General features: G+C 37.2%; 1 protein-coding gene across 9 annotated transcripts in view; it reads right to left on the bottom strand.

Moving 5' to 3' along the window:
- The window catches only part of VRK2 (VRK serine/threonine kinase 2), a 79,183-nt gene that overhangs the window by 21,427 nt on the left and 39,867 nt on the right, over nucleotides 1-17,889 (bottom strand). For 8 of the 9 annotated variants that reach the window (XM_054728556.1, XM_054728553.1, XM_054728552.1 and 5 more), the window contains 3 exons: nucleotides 14,794-14,926; nucleotides 5,486-5,606; nucleotides 3,417-3,475 (listed from right to left, as the gene is read on the bottom strand). In XM_054728556.1, coding sequence (XP_054584531.1) covers nucleotides 3,417-3,475; nucleotides 5,486-5,606; nucleotides 14,794-14,926 — 313 coding nt within the window. The remainder of the gene's footprint in view (nucleotides 1-3,416; nucleotides 3,476-5,485; nucleotides 5,607-14,793; nucleotides 14,927-17,889) is intronic. The other variant, XM_054728558.1, reaches the window with a different exon arrangement.

Raw genomic sequence — 17,889 nt, 5'->3', positions numbered from 1 at the left:
TACGTGTTCAGCCGTGACTGACTGTAGAATTCGCCAAACCTCCATACCTGGCTAGCCCAGCACATCCCCGTCGCAGCCTTCCTGATTTAGTGCAGAAGGATGAGGAGTTGCTACCTTTTATTTTTTCTCTACTGTAATCTCCTGCCTGGGACCATAGGTAACTCTCCCCCGCTCCAAAAAAAAAAAAAAATTATGAACTACAAACTTTTAAAAACAAGTAGAATTAGTAACCAAAAGTTATAAACATAGCAGAGCCTTAAAACAAATGTGGTTTTTGCATTTTTGTTTCATGAAGCTTCAATCTACAATCTATATACAAGGATAAGACCATACACTGTTTAAAAGCGGGCATGTTTTCCTTTGTTTACGGTGACGTTTGGAGGTTTAGACTAGTTCACAAACTAGTCTTCACAAGCCTTTCCCCTTCAAAAACTTATTACTGACCCAGACACAAGTACTTCTCACTTTACCACTAGGCTGTTTACATCCACAGTAAGAGAATCTGGGAAGCGTGGTGGGTTGGCAGGAGTGACTTCTAGCCTTCTCTTCCCCTCCCTCCAGGCCTACCTCCGTTCAATCCAGTCTGGGAAAGACAGAGAAACGGGGTTTCACTGCCCACAGGGAAAAATTCCAAAAGACACAGTCATCATCTGTTTTTGCTCGATGAAAGTCAGGGAGTGACCATCACACACCAAACTGTCCACAGCCATTCTCCAGGGACGTCAGGCTCATGTGACTAAGATGAGAACTCTTGGCTCCAGGGTTTTTCGCTTGTTTGTTTATTTGTTTGGATACTGTGGCAATTATGCAACCTACTTTCCCCCTCTCTAATGTATATAAAATCTGTTATCTAGCATTCCATCAGCCAGATGTCTATTAACTAGCAAGGGCGGGGGTTCCATCATATTTATAACTAAGGCTTGCAGGAGCCCTCTGGGGGCGTCCGATTCCTGGAGGGATGATCAAGGAGGAAAAAGATTAAATTACATTCACTGCTATTTTAATATAAATATTCTGTGGTTCTTTGGGCTCTTCAAGATTGGTAAGCCACGTATGGTATATCTTACAATTCTATTAACCAAAATATCTCAAATGGAGAGAGCAAAGCTGGATGTGTTGGGAATACTTTTCACAAATGGCTGTTAGAAGACCATGGAAGACTCCTGGCATTCCACTGGCTGGGAGCAGCTGTCTGGGGTTTGAAAAACACTAGGTCCCAGTGAGGTCGGAGAGGGAGAAAAAGCAAAGACCCACCTCTGTTACAAATGTATGATTATGATCCTGGAGCTCAGACTTCTGTGATGTAGTACTGGTTTAAATGTTAGCCTTTCAAGATCTGGATTTATTATATTAAGTACACTTTCTAATTTACTAGCATATTTCCAGAGCTATAAAACAAAATACTTTGAGTAGTATGAAATTATGGTATCCTTGAATCATCTGCTTTTTAAGCTAGCGAAATATTAAGTATCATTACTGACTATCATTTCAAGAGATAGAAACTTTTGAAACTACTATTATTACACTGAGTTAGGCATGCATGCTGCAAACTTCTTGGCTGTTTTATTTCATAAAATGTCTTAGTAATGGACCTTTTGTAAATCAGTTTAATTGCCCTGCTTACAATACCCATTCTCCTAATCAACTAACTTAAGAGACCTTCAGTGAATATTAATGGCTCAACATGTTGTTCTTTAGAAACAGAAATCTGCTATAAAATAGTACTATACACTCAAATGGTTTGTGCTGAAAAAGGAACCTGGCACTGCTCTCGTGAGTTCTTGTAGCACTCTCCTCTTCCTCTAGCCGAACCTTAGCAACGGAAGTGTCACGGGAGATTATCTTATATAACCCAGGGGCTCTGGGCTTTCTTTTCTGACCTGAAACTGCACATCGACCTTTTGTGCAGGAGGGACAGGAAAGGTAAAGAAGATACACGAGATGTACAAGTAAACATTTTCTACGGAAATCTCCCCAGCTCTCTTTTTTTGCTAAGTGAAACACAAACTGTATGACCTGGTGAAAATGTCAGTAAGAATATTAGTCGAGTCCGGCTGGCGTGGCTCAGTGGTTGAGCGTCCACCTATGAACCAGGAGGTCACTGTTCAATTCCCAGTCAAGGCACATGCCCGGGTTGTGGGCTCGATCCCCAGTAGGGGGTGTGCAGAAGGCAGCCAATCAATGATTCTCATCATTGATGTTTTTATCTCTCTCTCTCTCTTCCTTCCTCTCTGAAATCAATAAAAAATATATTTTTTAAAAGGAGTATTAGCCAAAAAGGAATATTGGCATTTGGACCAAGTTACTCAGTGCAATTACAGAAACAAAACACTTTCATCTTTCAACCCATCCCCTAAATGAGAATACTCCCCTGTTCCCCCCACTCCTTCAGTAGCAAAGGGAGGGCAGAAGGCGGGATGGCAGACGTATGGACTTGGGAAATAGCAGTGGGAGAGCAGGTCTGGTTTGTTCCTCTTTGGTTTCCTATGAAAAGGAAAACTTTGGTCTCTTGTCAAAGAAGGGCTATGTATGTAAGTTTAAGATGATTTAGCTCTTAGACCCTCAGGTGGAAATGGACACTGTCTGACCTTAGCTAGAGGGTCAGTGTGCATATTCACTTTCCTAAGTCAGGTAAAAGCTAACTTTGGCACCGCCCCATATAAACAGAGAACAAGATTCACTCTGCTTACCTGTCTCCGAGAAAAAACAGCCTGACAGCCAAAGGGGGCTCTGTTCTGCACGACACTGTAACCCGCTTGCTTAAATTGGGGCCTCGCCTGTACTGCAAATGGCAGGCACTTCTGTCACTCTGAATCGACTTAATACTTTTACTACTACGAATGTCAAATTAAAGAGCTCCGGAAATGATCTATACTAATTTGGAAGGGAAAATGATTTGATGAAATACATCTCCAAATCCCGGCACCACATGCCTTTGCCAATCCAAAATTTTGTTGCTGGCTGTTCAGCCAGAGTGTAACCCAGGGTCTAAGAGCATTCAAGGGTTTAATGATTTTTTTAAAAAATTATTAATTGAAAGTCTTTTCACAGATCAACTTTATCTTCTTTCAACAATATATAGAGGAACGAAAATAGAAAGTCAACTCTAGAAATACTAGATGAAGCTGAGTATTAAACCTGGGCATGATTCCCATACGATATGTATATTAAAAAAAAAAACCTCAGTCGGCAGAGCCTAGAAAGCGGCCTAAACACTTTTGCGCAGTGTTCTTGTGTTCTGATGTCAGAAGGGATCTAAACAGCCTCTGCTCTAGCAACCTATCTGTAACCCCGAAGAGTTTCCTCCCAACCCTGAGGAATGGGAGTGGGTGGATTAAAAAGTTGTAAAACAGAAGTGACAAATGTGGTGACCTGTCAAGCATACTGGAGGAGGCAGAAGTTATCATTTGACTTACAGCAACTGCTTCCAGAAGGGGCCCATTTAAGCACCGACTCAGGGAGCTCATCCAACAGGCTGAAACAAAAGGGTAACACACAATGAATCTGTTTGTGATCCTGTGACCCACTGAAACAAAAGAGTAACACACAAAGAATCTGTTTGCGATCCCCATTCAGTGATCCACTGTTTTGATTAGCAGACAAAACCCAAATTTTGTGTTGTTGAGTCACCAATACTTGACTTTCAGTACCCTTTTTCACCACTAGTAATAAGTAAGAGGGAAAGTGGTCATTGACCAATTTTATATCAATCACCTAGAAACTAAACAATGTAGAATTTAATTCAAAGTTCAAACGTGTAAAAATGTAGAAGTAGCAATATCTGTCATTTTTTTCTTAACAACAAAAAAATACATAGAAGAAAAATGCATGTGGATTTTGAGGATATTTTTCCTCAAGTACTAACTATTGGGGAGGGGCAAATTATTTAATTACTTATGTATATTGTTCTCTATTGGGCTACCCTATAGTTAAACAGATTAATAAGAAATATCAAAAAATAAACAAATAAACAAAAAAACATTATTCTAACCATTTCCAATGTTTTAGACTGAACAAGTACAACTCTCTTAAGTTGCTTCAACCACAAATATATAAACATTCAATGAAAATTACTGATATGGATGTGTGATTCATAAACTCAGGCACAGGCAGAACTGCAACAATAAATGCCCTGATCTAATACCACCCTATGTCAGGAAAATAAAAGGCATAAGGGAGATATGGTAGTATGGTTGAATATGCAAGTATGCCCTTATGGAATCTATATATGCATATTGATAACAGACTAAAGTCATCAGAAAGTCTTAATAAGAGAAAAACATATAGTCATTAGAATTAAATTGCTAATCTTTGAAATAAAGTACAATATTCAAACTCAGTAAACTGAGGTGGAAAATTGCCAGGACTGTTTATTATTTATACCCTTTACTGAGTTTTGACTTGACCCATAGACTGAAAAATGTCAGTTACATGGGGGTTAACACGGATCCATTGCTCACTGTAGTGATAACTAATATTGAATTATATAAATGTGTTCATTTTGGGTGAGGGACTAGAGTAATCAAGATTCCAAGTGGAGAAACATTTCTTATAATAGACAATACATCCATGTTTGCAATAATCTGTATTATTCTGAATCTGCAGGCTAGCCTTTGTCTCTCTTAAGAACCGATGCCACACTGAATTTGAAAGTTGATTTCTGTGAATCAGCTAACTCTTTTGTAAACTTCTGTTGTAACATGCCCTACTAAGAACATAGCTGCCTTTCCCAGTTGTGATATACTATCTGTGGATAATGACTGTTGGGCATATCTTGGTATATAATAAAAAAAAAAAATGGCTAGTCTGTGCTACATGCAATTGACTTTTTCTTAGGCTTGATAAGTGAGAAAATAGTAAAATAGCAACACACTCTGTTCTCGGTCTGACCTAATTTTCATGCTAACAGATTCTAGCTGAGGAAAACTGAATGTGAAATATTAAAAATGTTTATATGGCTGCAGGATTACCTTTTATATAAACACCTCATGTAAAAATTGTTTCTTCTTTCAGAAAAAAACAACATACTCCCTCCAAGACACAAGATTAAGAAAGAGGGAGGTTGCTCTCATTTGAAAAATATAGGCCACATTTGTCCCAATGTGACGGTCGCTCCGCGCAGTTACTATCAGTCACACAGAGCGCGGGCTGCCTGCATATCCGTGCACAACGCTAATTTGAAAACCCTCTTCCTTGCAAACACCACCACCTAGAATCGAAGCTTTGGAAAACACCATGTGACGGAACAACTATTTCGCTTTACATTCTGCATTACAACTCCCGTACGTGTGATTTCATAGGCGTCATCCTAATGGATGTGATGTCTGTCAGCTGCTCGGTTTTTTTATATAATATTTTTCAAATTTAAGAAATTTGCTTTAGTGATCACGTTGGGCGAATGGCAATCTTCAGTGGGATACCAGCTCCCCTTAATGGTCCCTGCAGACCTGTTGCAGCACACGATGGGGGACCTGAAAACCTTTACTTTGTTTTGGCCGCCTGGACAGCCACCGGGTCCCGCAGGCTCCGTTCCCAGGGCAGCTTCCCACAGATCCACCGCAGCAGGCAGTAGCCGAGGATCTCAAGGTCACTCCGTCTGGACAGGGCTAGAGGAGTCGGCGTCGAGAGAGAAAGATGAGGGATAAGCAGGTTTTGAGAAACGGAGAAGCCGCTGATTTAACGACTACTGATGAAATATGAAAAAGCCAAACGGGCAACGTGTTTTGTTTGTTCAGCTGGAGTAAAACTTAAAACGCCGCGGCGCTTGGCTCCAGCCCACAGACAGGCGGTGACTTGTGGCTGCTGAAAGTAAGGGTCAGTTTCCTCACCTCCTCCAACTTCATCCTTCCTCAGTCTAGCCTGTCACATGAACTTGATCTCCATGGCCTCTGACATGATCCAGACAACCCATAACCTGGCACCAACACTTTCTCAAAGAGCCAAGCAGTAAAACAAAGAAATAAATGTCTGCAGCTAAATTGCTAACATATGTTCCAGGAAGTCCATGGGGTCTGCACTGGTCATGCAGAGACCCTGTGAGCGCAGACTAAACACTGCTGGCCTTTTCTGTTCCACTCACGCGAGCAGCATTTGGAGTTGGAAGAATATGACAAAACTGCCATCTAGTGTGCAGTGTGAAAAACCAGGTCTGTCTGAAGATTTTCCAGTTAATGAAAGTGAAGGATAAATATGCCTTCTGTTTTGGGTACACGGTTCTAAAAATCTTACAAATATTCGTTTTAGATTTAAGCAGAGCTAAACTAAGATTCTGGGTCAAATATCCTGAAGAGAAAATATAAAGATGAGGCAATGGTATGCATGGGAGTGTGGGCGGAGGTGGCCGGAAGTCAATTTTGAAGCCAAACAGAGGCTTTCAGCCTTTTTATATAAAATGCAGTAAAAGAACATGGTTAGGCCACTGCAAATATCACTTATATCAAACTACTAAATGCTGTAGACTAATTCCATCATCATTTTACATCTTAAAAAGTGCCTGATTTAAAGAGATGGACAATGAAACCTAAGAATCATGTCAAAGATAAAAAATATTACTGAAATAATGATGAAAACTTGAATGAAATCTTACAAAATAAACTATTTTAAACCATTCTAACCTGTTATAAAACGACAAGTTGGTATTTACATTTCTACCACTACATGAACGCTCACCTGTGCAGGGATATACACTCTCCTGAGTGTAATTTGCGGCTGTTCAATTTTCTGTAAACAGGTATTCTATTTTATCTTTCATGAAATAAACTCCAAAAAAAAAAATCGCTCGGTCAACTTAGTTTTTAGTTTAAAAAGTTATAATACTAAGAACAATGCTGCTAACACAACACAGCTACTTTTGGTTACTATACGTAAAATTTTATAAAAGCAGAAGACAAGATTAGCTCTCACACACTCTATCTTAACTGCTATTAGAGAACGGGACCATTAAAGGCCCTTCAGTCTAGCAGAATGCTGCAATCCCCTGGGTGCCATTTACTTTCTGCACAAGCTTCAACAATGTCCTAATGCGAGTCCTGGCTCTCGTATTAAAATAAAAACACGGTCTCTACCACACAGTTTTGTAGTGATTTCTTCAGTAATAAATCTCCCATTAATAATGGAATGGTTCCATTTTTACAGATGTGTTCACAAGTCCCTTTTCCATTATGGCAATTCCTGATTACCACCACTTAAAAAATTCACATCCTCTAATTTTTGAAAAATTATATTCTGGCACCTGTTTGGAGGACATAGGCTACACACAAGCGGGCCTCTGAGGAAAAAGAATCAAGAGTTAAAATGGAATGAATTTTCCAGTCACTTTCTCCCACCCTCTGACGGAGGGATTAATTGATCTGAAGCAGCAGTAACGACAAGTCATTTATATTTCTGAAGCCAATCTTTCATAAACTGGTCTCATTTGAAATAGCCCTTTAAGAGTTAACTTTACTTCACTATTACAGTTTGGCCTTACCTAAATAAAATACATTATCACATTTTTCAATGTTTTACTTTTTTTTTTTTGTTGTGATATTATACATAAATAACAATGGTTAGGTAGGTGTTTTACCAGTGTTTCCATTCAGTTTTATAGAAATAAATGTAACATTTAACAACATCCTATAGTTTCTCTTTCCCACCACTAAAGAGTGAGATGAAATACTAAAAGTGTTTCTAAGTACATATCCTTCCTGAAATTCCCTCCCAGAGAAATAAATTGGGAAAACTGATGTGTTTCAGTGAAATTAAAGGCTAAGTTTCTATCAACAATTAGGTCTTCTTTCCATCTACTGTACACAGAAAAGCAATTTTAATATCTGTTAATTAAAAATAAATACTTTAGATGATATGTCAATATGTGTGTAACTAACACAATGAATTGATCATATATCTTTAATCGATTTTAAAATATATCAGACAATAAATGACATGCCAAATAATAATTCCTGAATCTAGGAAATGAATATTTTGATAGTTACTACATATATTCTATTATTTCTTTTGTATTTCAAAAGAATTAAATAAAATGCTGAAAATAAAAACAAGAATTGATTATGTTTGACAAGAACTATTAATGTTGCCGAAACCGGTTTGGCTCAGTGGATAGAGCATCGGCCTGCGGACTGAAAGGTCCCAGGTTCGATTCCGGTCAAGGGCATGTACCTTGGTTACAGGCACATCCCCAGTGGGGGGTGTGCAGGAGGCAGCTGATCGATGTTTCTCTCTCATCCTCACCGATGTTTCTAACTCTCTATCCCTCTCTCTTCCCCTCTGTGAAAAATCAATAAAAATATATTTAAAAAAAATTAAAAAAAAAAAAAAGAACTATTAATGTCTAAGCATAAAAATATTTAATTTGAAAGTTAAAATATATTATGGATTCTTTTGTTTCTGTATAATTTGTATTTCTGTATAATTTACTGTAACATATAGAGTTCTTCAGTTATATTTGATAATTAATTTAATCATTAACAGTATATTTTCACATAGACTTCCTAAAAACAACAAACTATTACTTATCGTGCTATTGGAATGTAACAAAATTTAGTTATTAATGTCTTTCTTCTACACTCTCTTGTTAGTTTCCAAATATAATTTCGCATCTAACTTTTATTTAGCTTATTAATGTGAAGCAATGCAGATGACTCTTTTTGTGAAAGGCCTGTGGTGTTCTCAATGGCTCAACATTTCTAAATTATCAAGTACTGCCTAGAGCCGGGATTGGCAAACTGCGGCTTGCGAGCCACATTCGGCTCTTTGGCCCCTTGAGTGTGGCTCTTCCACAAAATACCACGGCCTGGGCGATTCTATTTTGAAGAAGTGGTATTAGAAGAAGTTTAAGTTGAAAAAATTTGGCTCTCAAAAGAAATTTCAATCGTTGTACTGTTGATATTTGGCTCTGTTGACTAATGAGTTTGCCGACCACTGGCCTAGAGGAACAATGATTGAAAAGTAAGGTACAGGGAGGAACTTGAATTCTATTTCATTAGAAAGCTGATGACAGGAATAGGTGACACTTTAATGTGTCCTTAAAATAAACACAATTGATGTGATTTATGAAGCTGCTACTGTGCCAGACACTCTGACTGCTTTGATATTATCTCATTTAATCACCTTAACAATATAAGGTAAGTATTATTAACCCTGTTGGCAAGTAAGAAAACAGAGGCTCAGGGAGGTTAAATAACTTGCTAAGTATCACAGAGCAATATTTGACACAGCTCTGTACTGAAATCCTTGCAGAATCCAATGTCCATACTCAATCTAATAATTATTTTGCTTCCAACGTTAGTTTTAACATCATTCAAACAACATTACATATACTCCTTCTATAGCTAGGGACTTACTTGAAGTAGGCATTTTAATTCAACCCCCCCCCCCCTCAAAAGGTACACCAATATAAAGACAGTTCTTTTGGCAAGAAATAAACCAGCAGCAAACCCCGAGTTCTAAGCTGTAGCACAACAATTTTTCATGCAACTACCCTTTCAGGATACTATTTCTTTCAAACTACTTCATTCTGAAGAAGAATTGTGTCTAGTTAAAACATTAATTCATAAAGTGTTAAATGGTCCTTCCAAGATGGTACATGAACGGAGGAGTTACCTTAGAGAGCTGGGCCTTATTCTAAAAACAAACTGGAGTGAAATCATCTGGGCCCAATTCATCAAATGGAATGAAAGAGGAATTGAGAGAACAAGAAAAGTGCAAGTGTTAATCCCAAAATGAATCTGATTATTTGCCTAAAGGGTTTTCTGTTTAGTTTTATTTCTTACAGAGAGTACCATTATGAAGTGTGAAGAAAAACAAGTTTAGTAGGAAATAATAAAGTGAACTTGAAAACTTGTGCCTCAAGCAAACAGGGGTTTAAATGCCCCAAATATTCATTTATATGCTCAGAAATGACAATAAGAATGCAGAATGCATCTGAATAAGGTGCTCATCTCGGCAAGGGGCGGGTGACTATCTGCAAAACAAACCTAAACTTTATTTTTATGTTTCTAACTAGTAACCTCTGTTATTCAGGATTTTGTAAATTCGGATATGTAACAAGCTGGAAACTGTTATGGTGGCCACAAATGTTTGCAATTTCAAAAAGAATGACATTGGGACGAAAGAATGCGATATGTGACAATGCAAAGAAAATATTAAACCCTTATTTTTTTCTGTACCTTTTAAATTCTAAGCCTTAGTGTTTTATGAAACACTACAGTGGCGGGCTTAGGGAATGTTACTCAACAGAGCAAAGGTGTAGGTATCTTGCATTTGGTCGATGTGTGTTCTTAACCCAACCAAAGAGTTCAAGACCTATGTCATGACTTCAAAAGTCATGTCGAAATGTCAGAATTGGGTTATGCGTGCAGAAGAAATAGTGTCCTCATTAATGCTTATTGATAGATATATCAACCAAAGACTATTTACAGCAGACACATTTACCTAAAAATAGAAATCAACAGTATTTTTTCTGATTACTAAAAGCTCCAACTGAGCACATCAACAACTTGATGGCTTCCCTTGACATCCTATAATTGAAAATTGGGTTCCTTTTTTGAATTATTGTTTAAGAAGATAAATATCATGTCACCTCCCCAAGTTTGGTAACATGAAAACACATTCTCAGTTTATTTCACATATATTTTGTAAGTTGGAGTGCTAAATTATAGTGAAGTGAAACCATGCAAGAAATAACACAAGACTTGGATTTCATACACGGTAGCAATTGGCAAAAATAAAAAAGTATGTAATATATCTTTCCTTGATACTGAATATATTACACAAACAAACAGCCATTTAAAATGCAATTTAGATATCATATTTTACGGTCATCCATGATGTCAAATTAAAACAGGCATTATACACTCAATGCACAGGTCTGAAGTATTTAAAAAAGCTCAATATGTTAAATGCAGTATATCTCAAGAGAAATTAGGTATTGACTGCATGCCTCAGTGAGTAGAAAAATCTACAAAAATCCATACCACACATTGATCCAAATATTGCTTTTTTAACATTACTAAGAATGTAACAAATTTTAAAATAGTATATTTGACACAGATATAATTCTCTTTAATTATCAGGCAACGAGCCCAAAATATGTCAATGTTTATACATGTTAGTTTTTATGAAGAAAAAAAATTTGATAATAGAAGAGATAAGCCCAACATACATGACTCTAATTTTACACTAAATGAAGCACTTCAGCCACTCAGAAAATACCTTTAAGTCATTCAAGAGAATTGAGTTTGAAAGAGTAACTGCAATTTTTTAAAAACATACAGATATATAGATGTATGATAGTTGCAGAAATAGTTATTTACCCATTCATCTGTCAATCTATCCACCCCACTGTATATATCTCTTTGGTTTGTAATAATACAAGCTACCCTGCTTTTATTTTTATTTTTTTATTTTATTTTTTTTATTTATTTATTTTTTTTCGAAGTCAGTCAAATGTGGTTGTGTGGAGGGATACCCTGCTTTTAAATAAAGTTGAACTAGAAAATGCTTAGGTCAAACTGCTGATCGGCACCTTACACAAACTCCTTAACTATAAAAACCCAATTAATCCACAGAAAAATGAGTTAGCTGTGTTTTACGAATAATCACTATAAAAAGTACAGAGACCAGCGAGTCTGATCAGGTTAACAATCCCTGTTAAATGGTTAATTCACAAATCAGTTTTCACGGTGAAGCCGGAATATTCCCTGGGCCTGACCAGACACAGCTACACCTGACACAGGACAGATGCTTTGACACCTAGAGGTTCCATTTCCCGGTGACAGCTTGTTCTGTTCTTTACGTTTTCCTTTGCATTATCTTTCTAAGTATTTATTTGATCTCGTAGTTGGACTGTGATAGAAAACATTTTTCTGAGATTAAACTGCACAGCGGCTGTACCAAAAGTAAACACATACATATTCATGAATTTGACCTTCTGCATTAACCTACAGGATTTATGGCCATGTTTATTCTGGTTCCTAGATATAACTAAATGGTTATTTCATTTCTAATAAAATCCTAAAGTGAAATGTTTTATTTTGGAAAACTAAATGTAAAATAATTAGAAATGAATTAAAACATAGAGGATATAAAACCCTTTACTTCGTATAGCAGACTAAAACTGCACAGTAAAACTTTAGTAAATATATATATGTGTGTGTGTGTGTGTGTGTGTGTGTATGTTAGCTATGTATGTGTGAACATATGTGTATGTATGTACATAGGTATGCATATATGTCTGTATATTTAGATACAGAAATGCCTAGAAGTTTAGTATAAATTCTATTTTAAATGCATTAAGGGAATATTTTTATAGGAATCCTATGAAACCTATAAAAGTAAATATTCACTCCAGCATATGACTTTCCAGAAAATACCAAAAATATGTAATACAGACTCTTCCCTGAATAGTCTTGCCAGGGAGACAGTGTCTTTCTACCATCATTCTCAGTTCAATATACTCCCCCAAAGCACTACCATGGTGAAATCTACCCAAATAATCACATGTATTATTATTATTGAGTAAAAACCTTAAGCAAACTACAGAATAAAAATTTGTTCAAATCTTTTATGAGGATAGCACAATAAAAGCAATGCCCTAAACTATGGAATAACTGTAGAGGACTTTTAGAATTACCACAGTCCAAACACTGTCCAGATTAACATGTAGCAACTCTTCTTCCCATTCAACCATCACACTGTTTTCTTAGCTGTTTTAATAGCCAAAACCACAATGAATCAAGATCAGAACTATCAGTTGAAATAAGTGGTCCAACCATAAGTTAATATCATCCTATATAATCCTATATAATAAAAGGGTAATATACAAATTGACCGAATGGCGGAACGACTGGCTGCTATGATGCACACTGCCCACCAGGGGGCAGACACTCAATGCAGGAGCTGCCCCTGATGGTCAGTGTGCTCCCACAGGGGGAGTTTTGCTGAGCCAGAAACCGGCTCACAGCTGGCGAGAGCAGCAGAGGTGACAGGAGCCTCTCCTGTCTCTGCAGCAGCGCTAAAGATGTCCGACTGAGGGCTTAGGCTCCCAGAGGGTTCCCGAACTGCAAGAGTGTGCAGGCTGGGCTGAGGAACCCCTCCCACACACACACACACACACACACACACAGTGCACGAATGTTGTGCACTGGGCCTCTAGTCATTAACATAATCAGACCAATGCTTAAGAATCTGTATGATGAATTTCCAGTTATATCACTATCAAAAACGTACTCCCAGATTCCTGAAAATTCACACCAATGAATCTGACAAAAGTAAAGAAGAAAATTCACTGAGAGTAAAAGAACTTCAAATTAAACAAGAACCCACTATCAATGAGCATTTGATTCTTATATTTCTTAATTTAATTAAAACCATGCCCCACTTGTATTTTTGAATGCTCACTGATTCATTAACAATGTAAATGGTGAAAAAATACAGAAGATTTCTCAATTTCTGAGTGATCATTATTTTTCTAACCAAACTACCCTTGAAAAGAAATGTAGTGATTTCTTTCACTCTAATCCAAAGTATAAAAGCTAATTTCCATTTCAGAAAATGTAACCTAGGATTCTTCCTGAAAGAAAGACCATATCTATCCAACACACTTGTCTGACTTTTGCACTGGCCTACCTTAAACTGGGGTGGGTTTTAATTGCCCTGGAAAATGATCAAAACCCCTCTACATTACATGGTCAATGGTCCTTTTAATAGAAAAGGCAATAATATACAGTTGTTTGCACCAACTAAAACTCGTTAGAAAGTCTCAGTTTAGGGTAACAGTTCACCAGTCATTAACAAGTGCAAATGTCTAACTGCCTTTTAGTGACAATGCGGTTCTTTCCAAGCTGTTTATAATTATTTGTATGGCTTAGCAAACTTGAAAATACTTTTATAAACAAAGTTTAAGGACTATAATTTTGAAAGCCAAAGTTTTTCAATAATAACCCTTTTTTTTTTACTAGCATAACATTAGAATTGACTTTTTGTCTTGCTGACAGAGCAACTAAGAAAGTACAGTTGCATTGACCATATTGATTGTGAACAAAGCAACCATCAGTGGGACTCTGCACCATATATTTTCAATATTGACCTCCTATTTCCTTTTCCATGGCTTTCTGGGTCGGCTATTGGATTTGGACTGCAGTGTAATAAACAGCTAAGGTTTAATTAATGGTAAATGAATACAAGACATAGGTTATGACTTTAACTAATTAGGGAATTGTTGAATTAAGTCTGCCCTGGAATGCAAGGCAGTACAATCAATATCCAATAAAAGGACTATGTATGTAATTTACCTGCAAATGTGTTTCCAATACCATCAAAGTGAGTTTAAATAAGTAAGATATATGAAAGGCGACTAGGAGAGATTTCCACAAATTAACACTTTATAGTTTCAGAAGAGATTTTCTTGTTGTTGAGAGGTGGTATCTTCCAACGCTCTGCTAAGGGCACAATGAAAAGCAGGAACAATTCTTCACCAAATTCTTTACCAAATCTGCATTCTTCACTACAGCATGGAAGTTCAGTTGCTGACCTCCAAGTTTAATCTACACAAACTAGTAATCTCCTGCCCAAAGTAAGCATCAAGCTTTGCTTCCTTGACACCCTTGTGCTTTTTTCTCACTTGTCATAGTCTGTATCTACTCTCCCTAGCAGACAAATACTCACTGGTAGACAATATCTCACCAGTGCTCTCAGTCCTCGAAGTGACTACGCAAAGGTCATTTCATGGAGTCTCATTATTCTGTAATTATTCTTGTGAAATAAAAAAAAAAAGAAAAAGAAAAAGAGACTTACCTACTCCCTTGTGGGCATCCAAGCTGGTAAACTCCATTGTCCCATTATGGCCTTTTCTAGGATTTTCCTGATACTGTTTGTGGTTCCCGTTGGGACAATATCTGTAGGCGAGTCCGTAATCTGCAAGGTAAACCTGGAAGACAAATGAACCATGCTTTCATCCTCTGAAAATGTAACCTTTATCATTAAGTCTTAAGAAACTGTTAGGTTAAGAAGTCTTATACCTACATTTGTATTACAATGGTGCCTTAGGATAGAGCAGACACAAATGAGGACCATAACAGCTAACTTTCCAGTTTCAAACCTTACTTCATCACAGGCATATCTTGTTTCTGAGTTGACTTAAGAGTTTTAGTCTTTTTATTTTGCTCCCAAATTCCCTCCCCTCCAGGTGGGCATCTAGACATCATAAACCACAACCTGCCTTTTTATCTGCATTCATGCAGCTTCTGGGGCTCTGCCTTTTCTTGTAACCCCTTGTCTGTAACATAAAACTGTGTCAGAGCAAACAATCTAAATATACAAACCTAACGTTAGAGGAGTTTCCATGAACAGGAAGTGTAAAAACAGCGAACTGATTGTAAGAGGTAATGAACACCAGCATGTTGTATTTAAGAATGGAACGTCAATGCAGTGTTCTGCCATTCAGCCCGATCCATATCATCACTGTAATCTTTGCAAGTCAGTCAGAATTTGTAAGTCAGTCAGAATTGCAAGTAGGGTTTCCAAACAGAATATAAATTGATAAAAGTCAGAAGTCAGTTCAAGTGAATTTTTCTCAGATTACTTTGGAGTGAGAAAGAGGAGGGAGACATAGTTTTACAGATACAGCATATACTGAATAGAAACCGTTGTGACTAGATATTTATTCTGACATGAAGTCAAAATACAGTCGTTCCCAACTATCTGTTACCATGCTCCTCGTATCCCCCAAAGAAAGCAGTTTCAACTTATAAAATGTGTTGTTTCACATATTTCTTTAAAATTTGTGGATTGAGGCAACATTTCATGATGTAGCTACAAGACAATAGAGTATTATAAAACCGGTACTTTAGCTCGCCCTGCGTGGCTCAGTGGTTGAGCGTCGACCCATGAACCAGGAGGTCATAGTTTCCATTCCCGGTCAGGGCACATGCCTGGGTTGTGGGCACGATCCCCATTGTGGGGCAGGCAGGAGGCAGCTGATCAATGATTCTATCTCATCATTGATGTTTCTCTCCTTCTCCCTGCCTCTCTGAAATCAATAAAAATAGATCTAAAAGAAAAAAAATAAATAAAACTTGCATTTAAAAATATATCTATTAAAAGTATCTTTTAGTTTCTGTAAGGTTTTGGTTTCAGGATAGCTTAAGTAGGAGGTATTTTGAACTTCAAAATATATACAGCACAGCGTTTTCTTCATTTGTTGGAGAACATAGGTTGCTAGTGTCTGAAAACATGGTATTTTAGTTTTGTCTCTCGCCCACAGATGCTGTTTCTCTACATGGTCTCAGAAGTAACTGATCCCTCTGCTCTAAGTAACTAGACTTCAGGATCAGATGTGCAACTGGTTGCTTGCTTTCACTATTTATGATGCATTTTTTATCTTTATTTATTTCAAGAACTAAATTGATAGGCTTCACTTTACAAAGTAGATATCCCAGAAATGTACATACTGATACTTTAGAAAAACAGAAATATATATTACACTAGAGTAGTTTACTTAAAAATAAAAAAGAGCCATCAAGAAGCTTTTCATGTAGTCATTAGCCAAAACAATAAGGCCTAAATTAAACTTCATGAAGTACTTAATATACTACATCAGCGCATGCTAAGAGCTTTACATTCCTTGGCCCATGCCATCCTCCACAGAAATCCTGCATGTAGGAAGCATCATCTCCAGCTCACTCATGCAAACTGATGCTTAGTGAGATTATGTGACTTGTGTGGTAAAATGGAGCCAGAGTCTGACTCCAGAGTTTTCACTCTCAGTCACTGTTGGAAGGAAATTGCACTGCACTACACATGCTAAAAAGACAAGAAAGACCTTATTCAAGGCCATTGCAATAGGGGAGATAGATTAAACTCAACTCCGCTGAAACAAAGGTGGGAAAGTTTTTTAAGCTCTGGGCAGGCTAGTGAAAAGTACTGGAGGATATTAGGGGAGGTTGGTCAAAGTGGCTAGGTTACCTATGTTTGTTAATTTGTGCTTAGGCCCTACCCTCCTTCAGAGATTGAAGGGATAGGAGCACAATGTTTCTTAAAGATTGTATTTTAAAGGAATGACACCCAGGACCTTGAGAAAGGACTTTTCTTTGCTGGGAGAGGTGTGTGTGTGTGTGTGTGTGTGTGTGTGTGTGTTATTACTGGTTAAATCTCCCAACTAGTCATTGTTCTGTTCAGATTTTTTTTCTTTCTTTATGATTCAATCTTTTTTAAAAATATATATTTTATTTATTTTTTACAGAGAGGAAGGGAGAGGGACAGTTAGAAACATTGATGAGAGAAACATCGATCAGCTGCCCCCTGCACACACCCGCAACCAAGGCACATGCCCTTGACCAGAAACGAACCTGGGACCCTTCAGTCCGCAAGACGACACTCTATCCACTGAGCCAAACCGGCTACAGCTCATGATTCAATCTTGATAGGTTATATCTTTCGAGGAATTTCTTCTAGGTTATCTAATTTGTTTATATATAATTGTTCATAGTAGTTTCTTACGATACTTATCCGTGTTATCAGTTGTAATGTCTCTTCTCTTATTCCTGACTTCATTTATTTGGGTCTTCTTTTTTTTCTTAGTTTAGCTAAAGGTTTGTCTATTTTGTTTTCAAGAAAACAGTTCAGTTTCATTGATATTTTCTATTATCTTTTTAATCTCCATTTCACTTATTTTCACTCTGAAATTTATTATTTCCTTCCCTTTAATAACATTGTACTTGGTTTGTCCTTTTCCTATGTCCTTTATGTATAAAGTTAGATTGTTTTATTTGAGATCTTTCTTTGTTTTTAATGTAGGAGTTTATTGCTATAAACCTCCCTCTTAGAACTGCTTTGGCTGCATCCCATAAATTTTGAAATGCTGTGTTCATTTCCATTTGTCTGTGGGTATTT

The sequence above is a fragment of the Eptesicus fuscus genome, chromosome 16 (assembly GCF_027574615.1).
Source record: "Eptesicus fuscus isolate TK198812 chromosome 16, DD_ASM_mEF_20220401, whole genome shotgun sequence".
Classification (NCBI taxonomy): Eukaryota; Metazoa; Chordata; class Mammalia; order Chiroptera; family Vespertilionidae; genus Eptesicus; species Eptesicus fuscus.
This window is presented reverse-complemented; position numbering and strand designations above follow the sequence as displayed.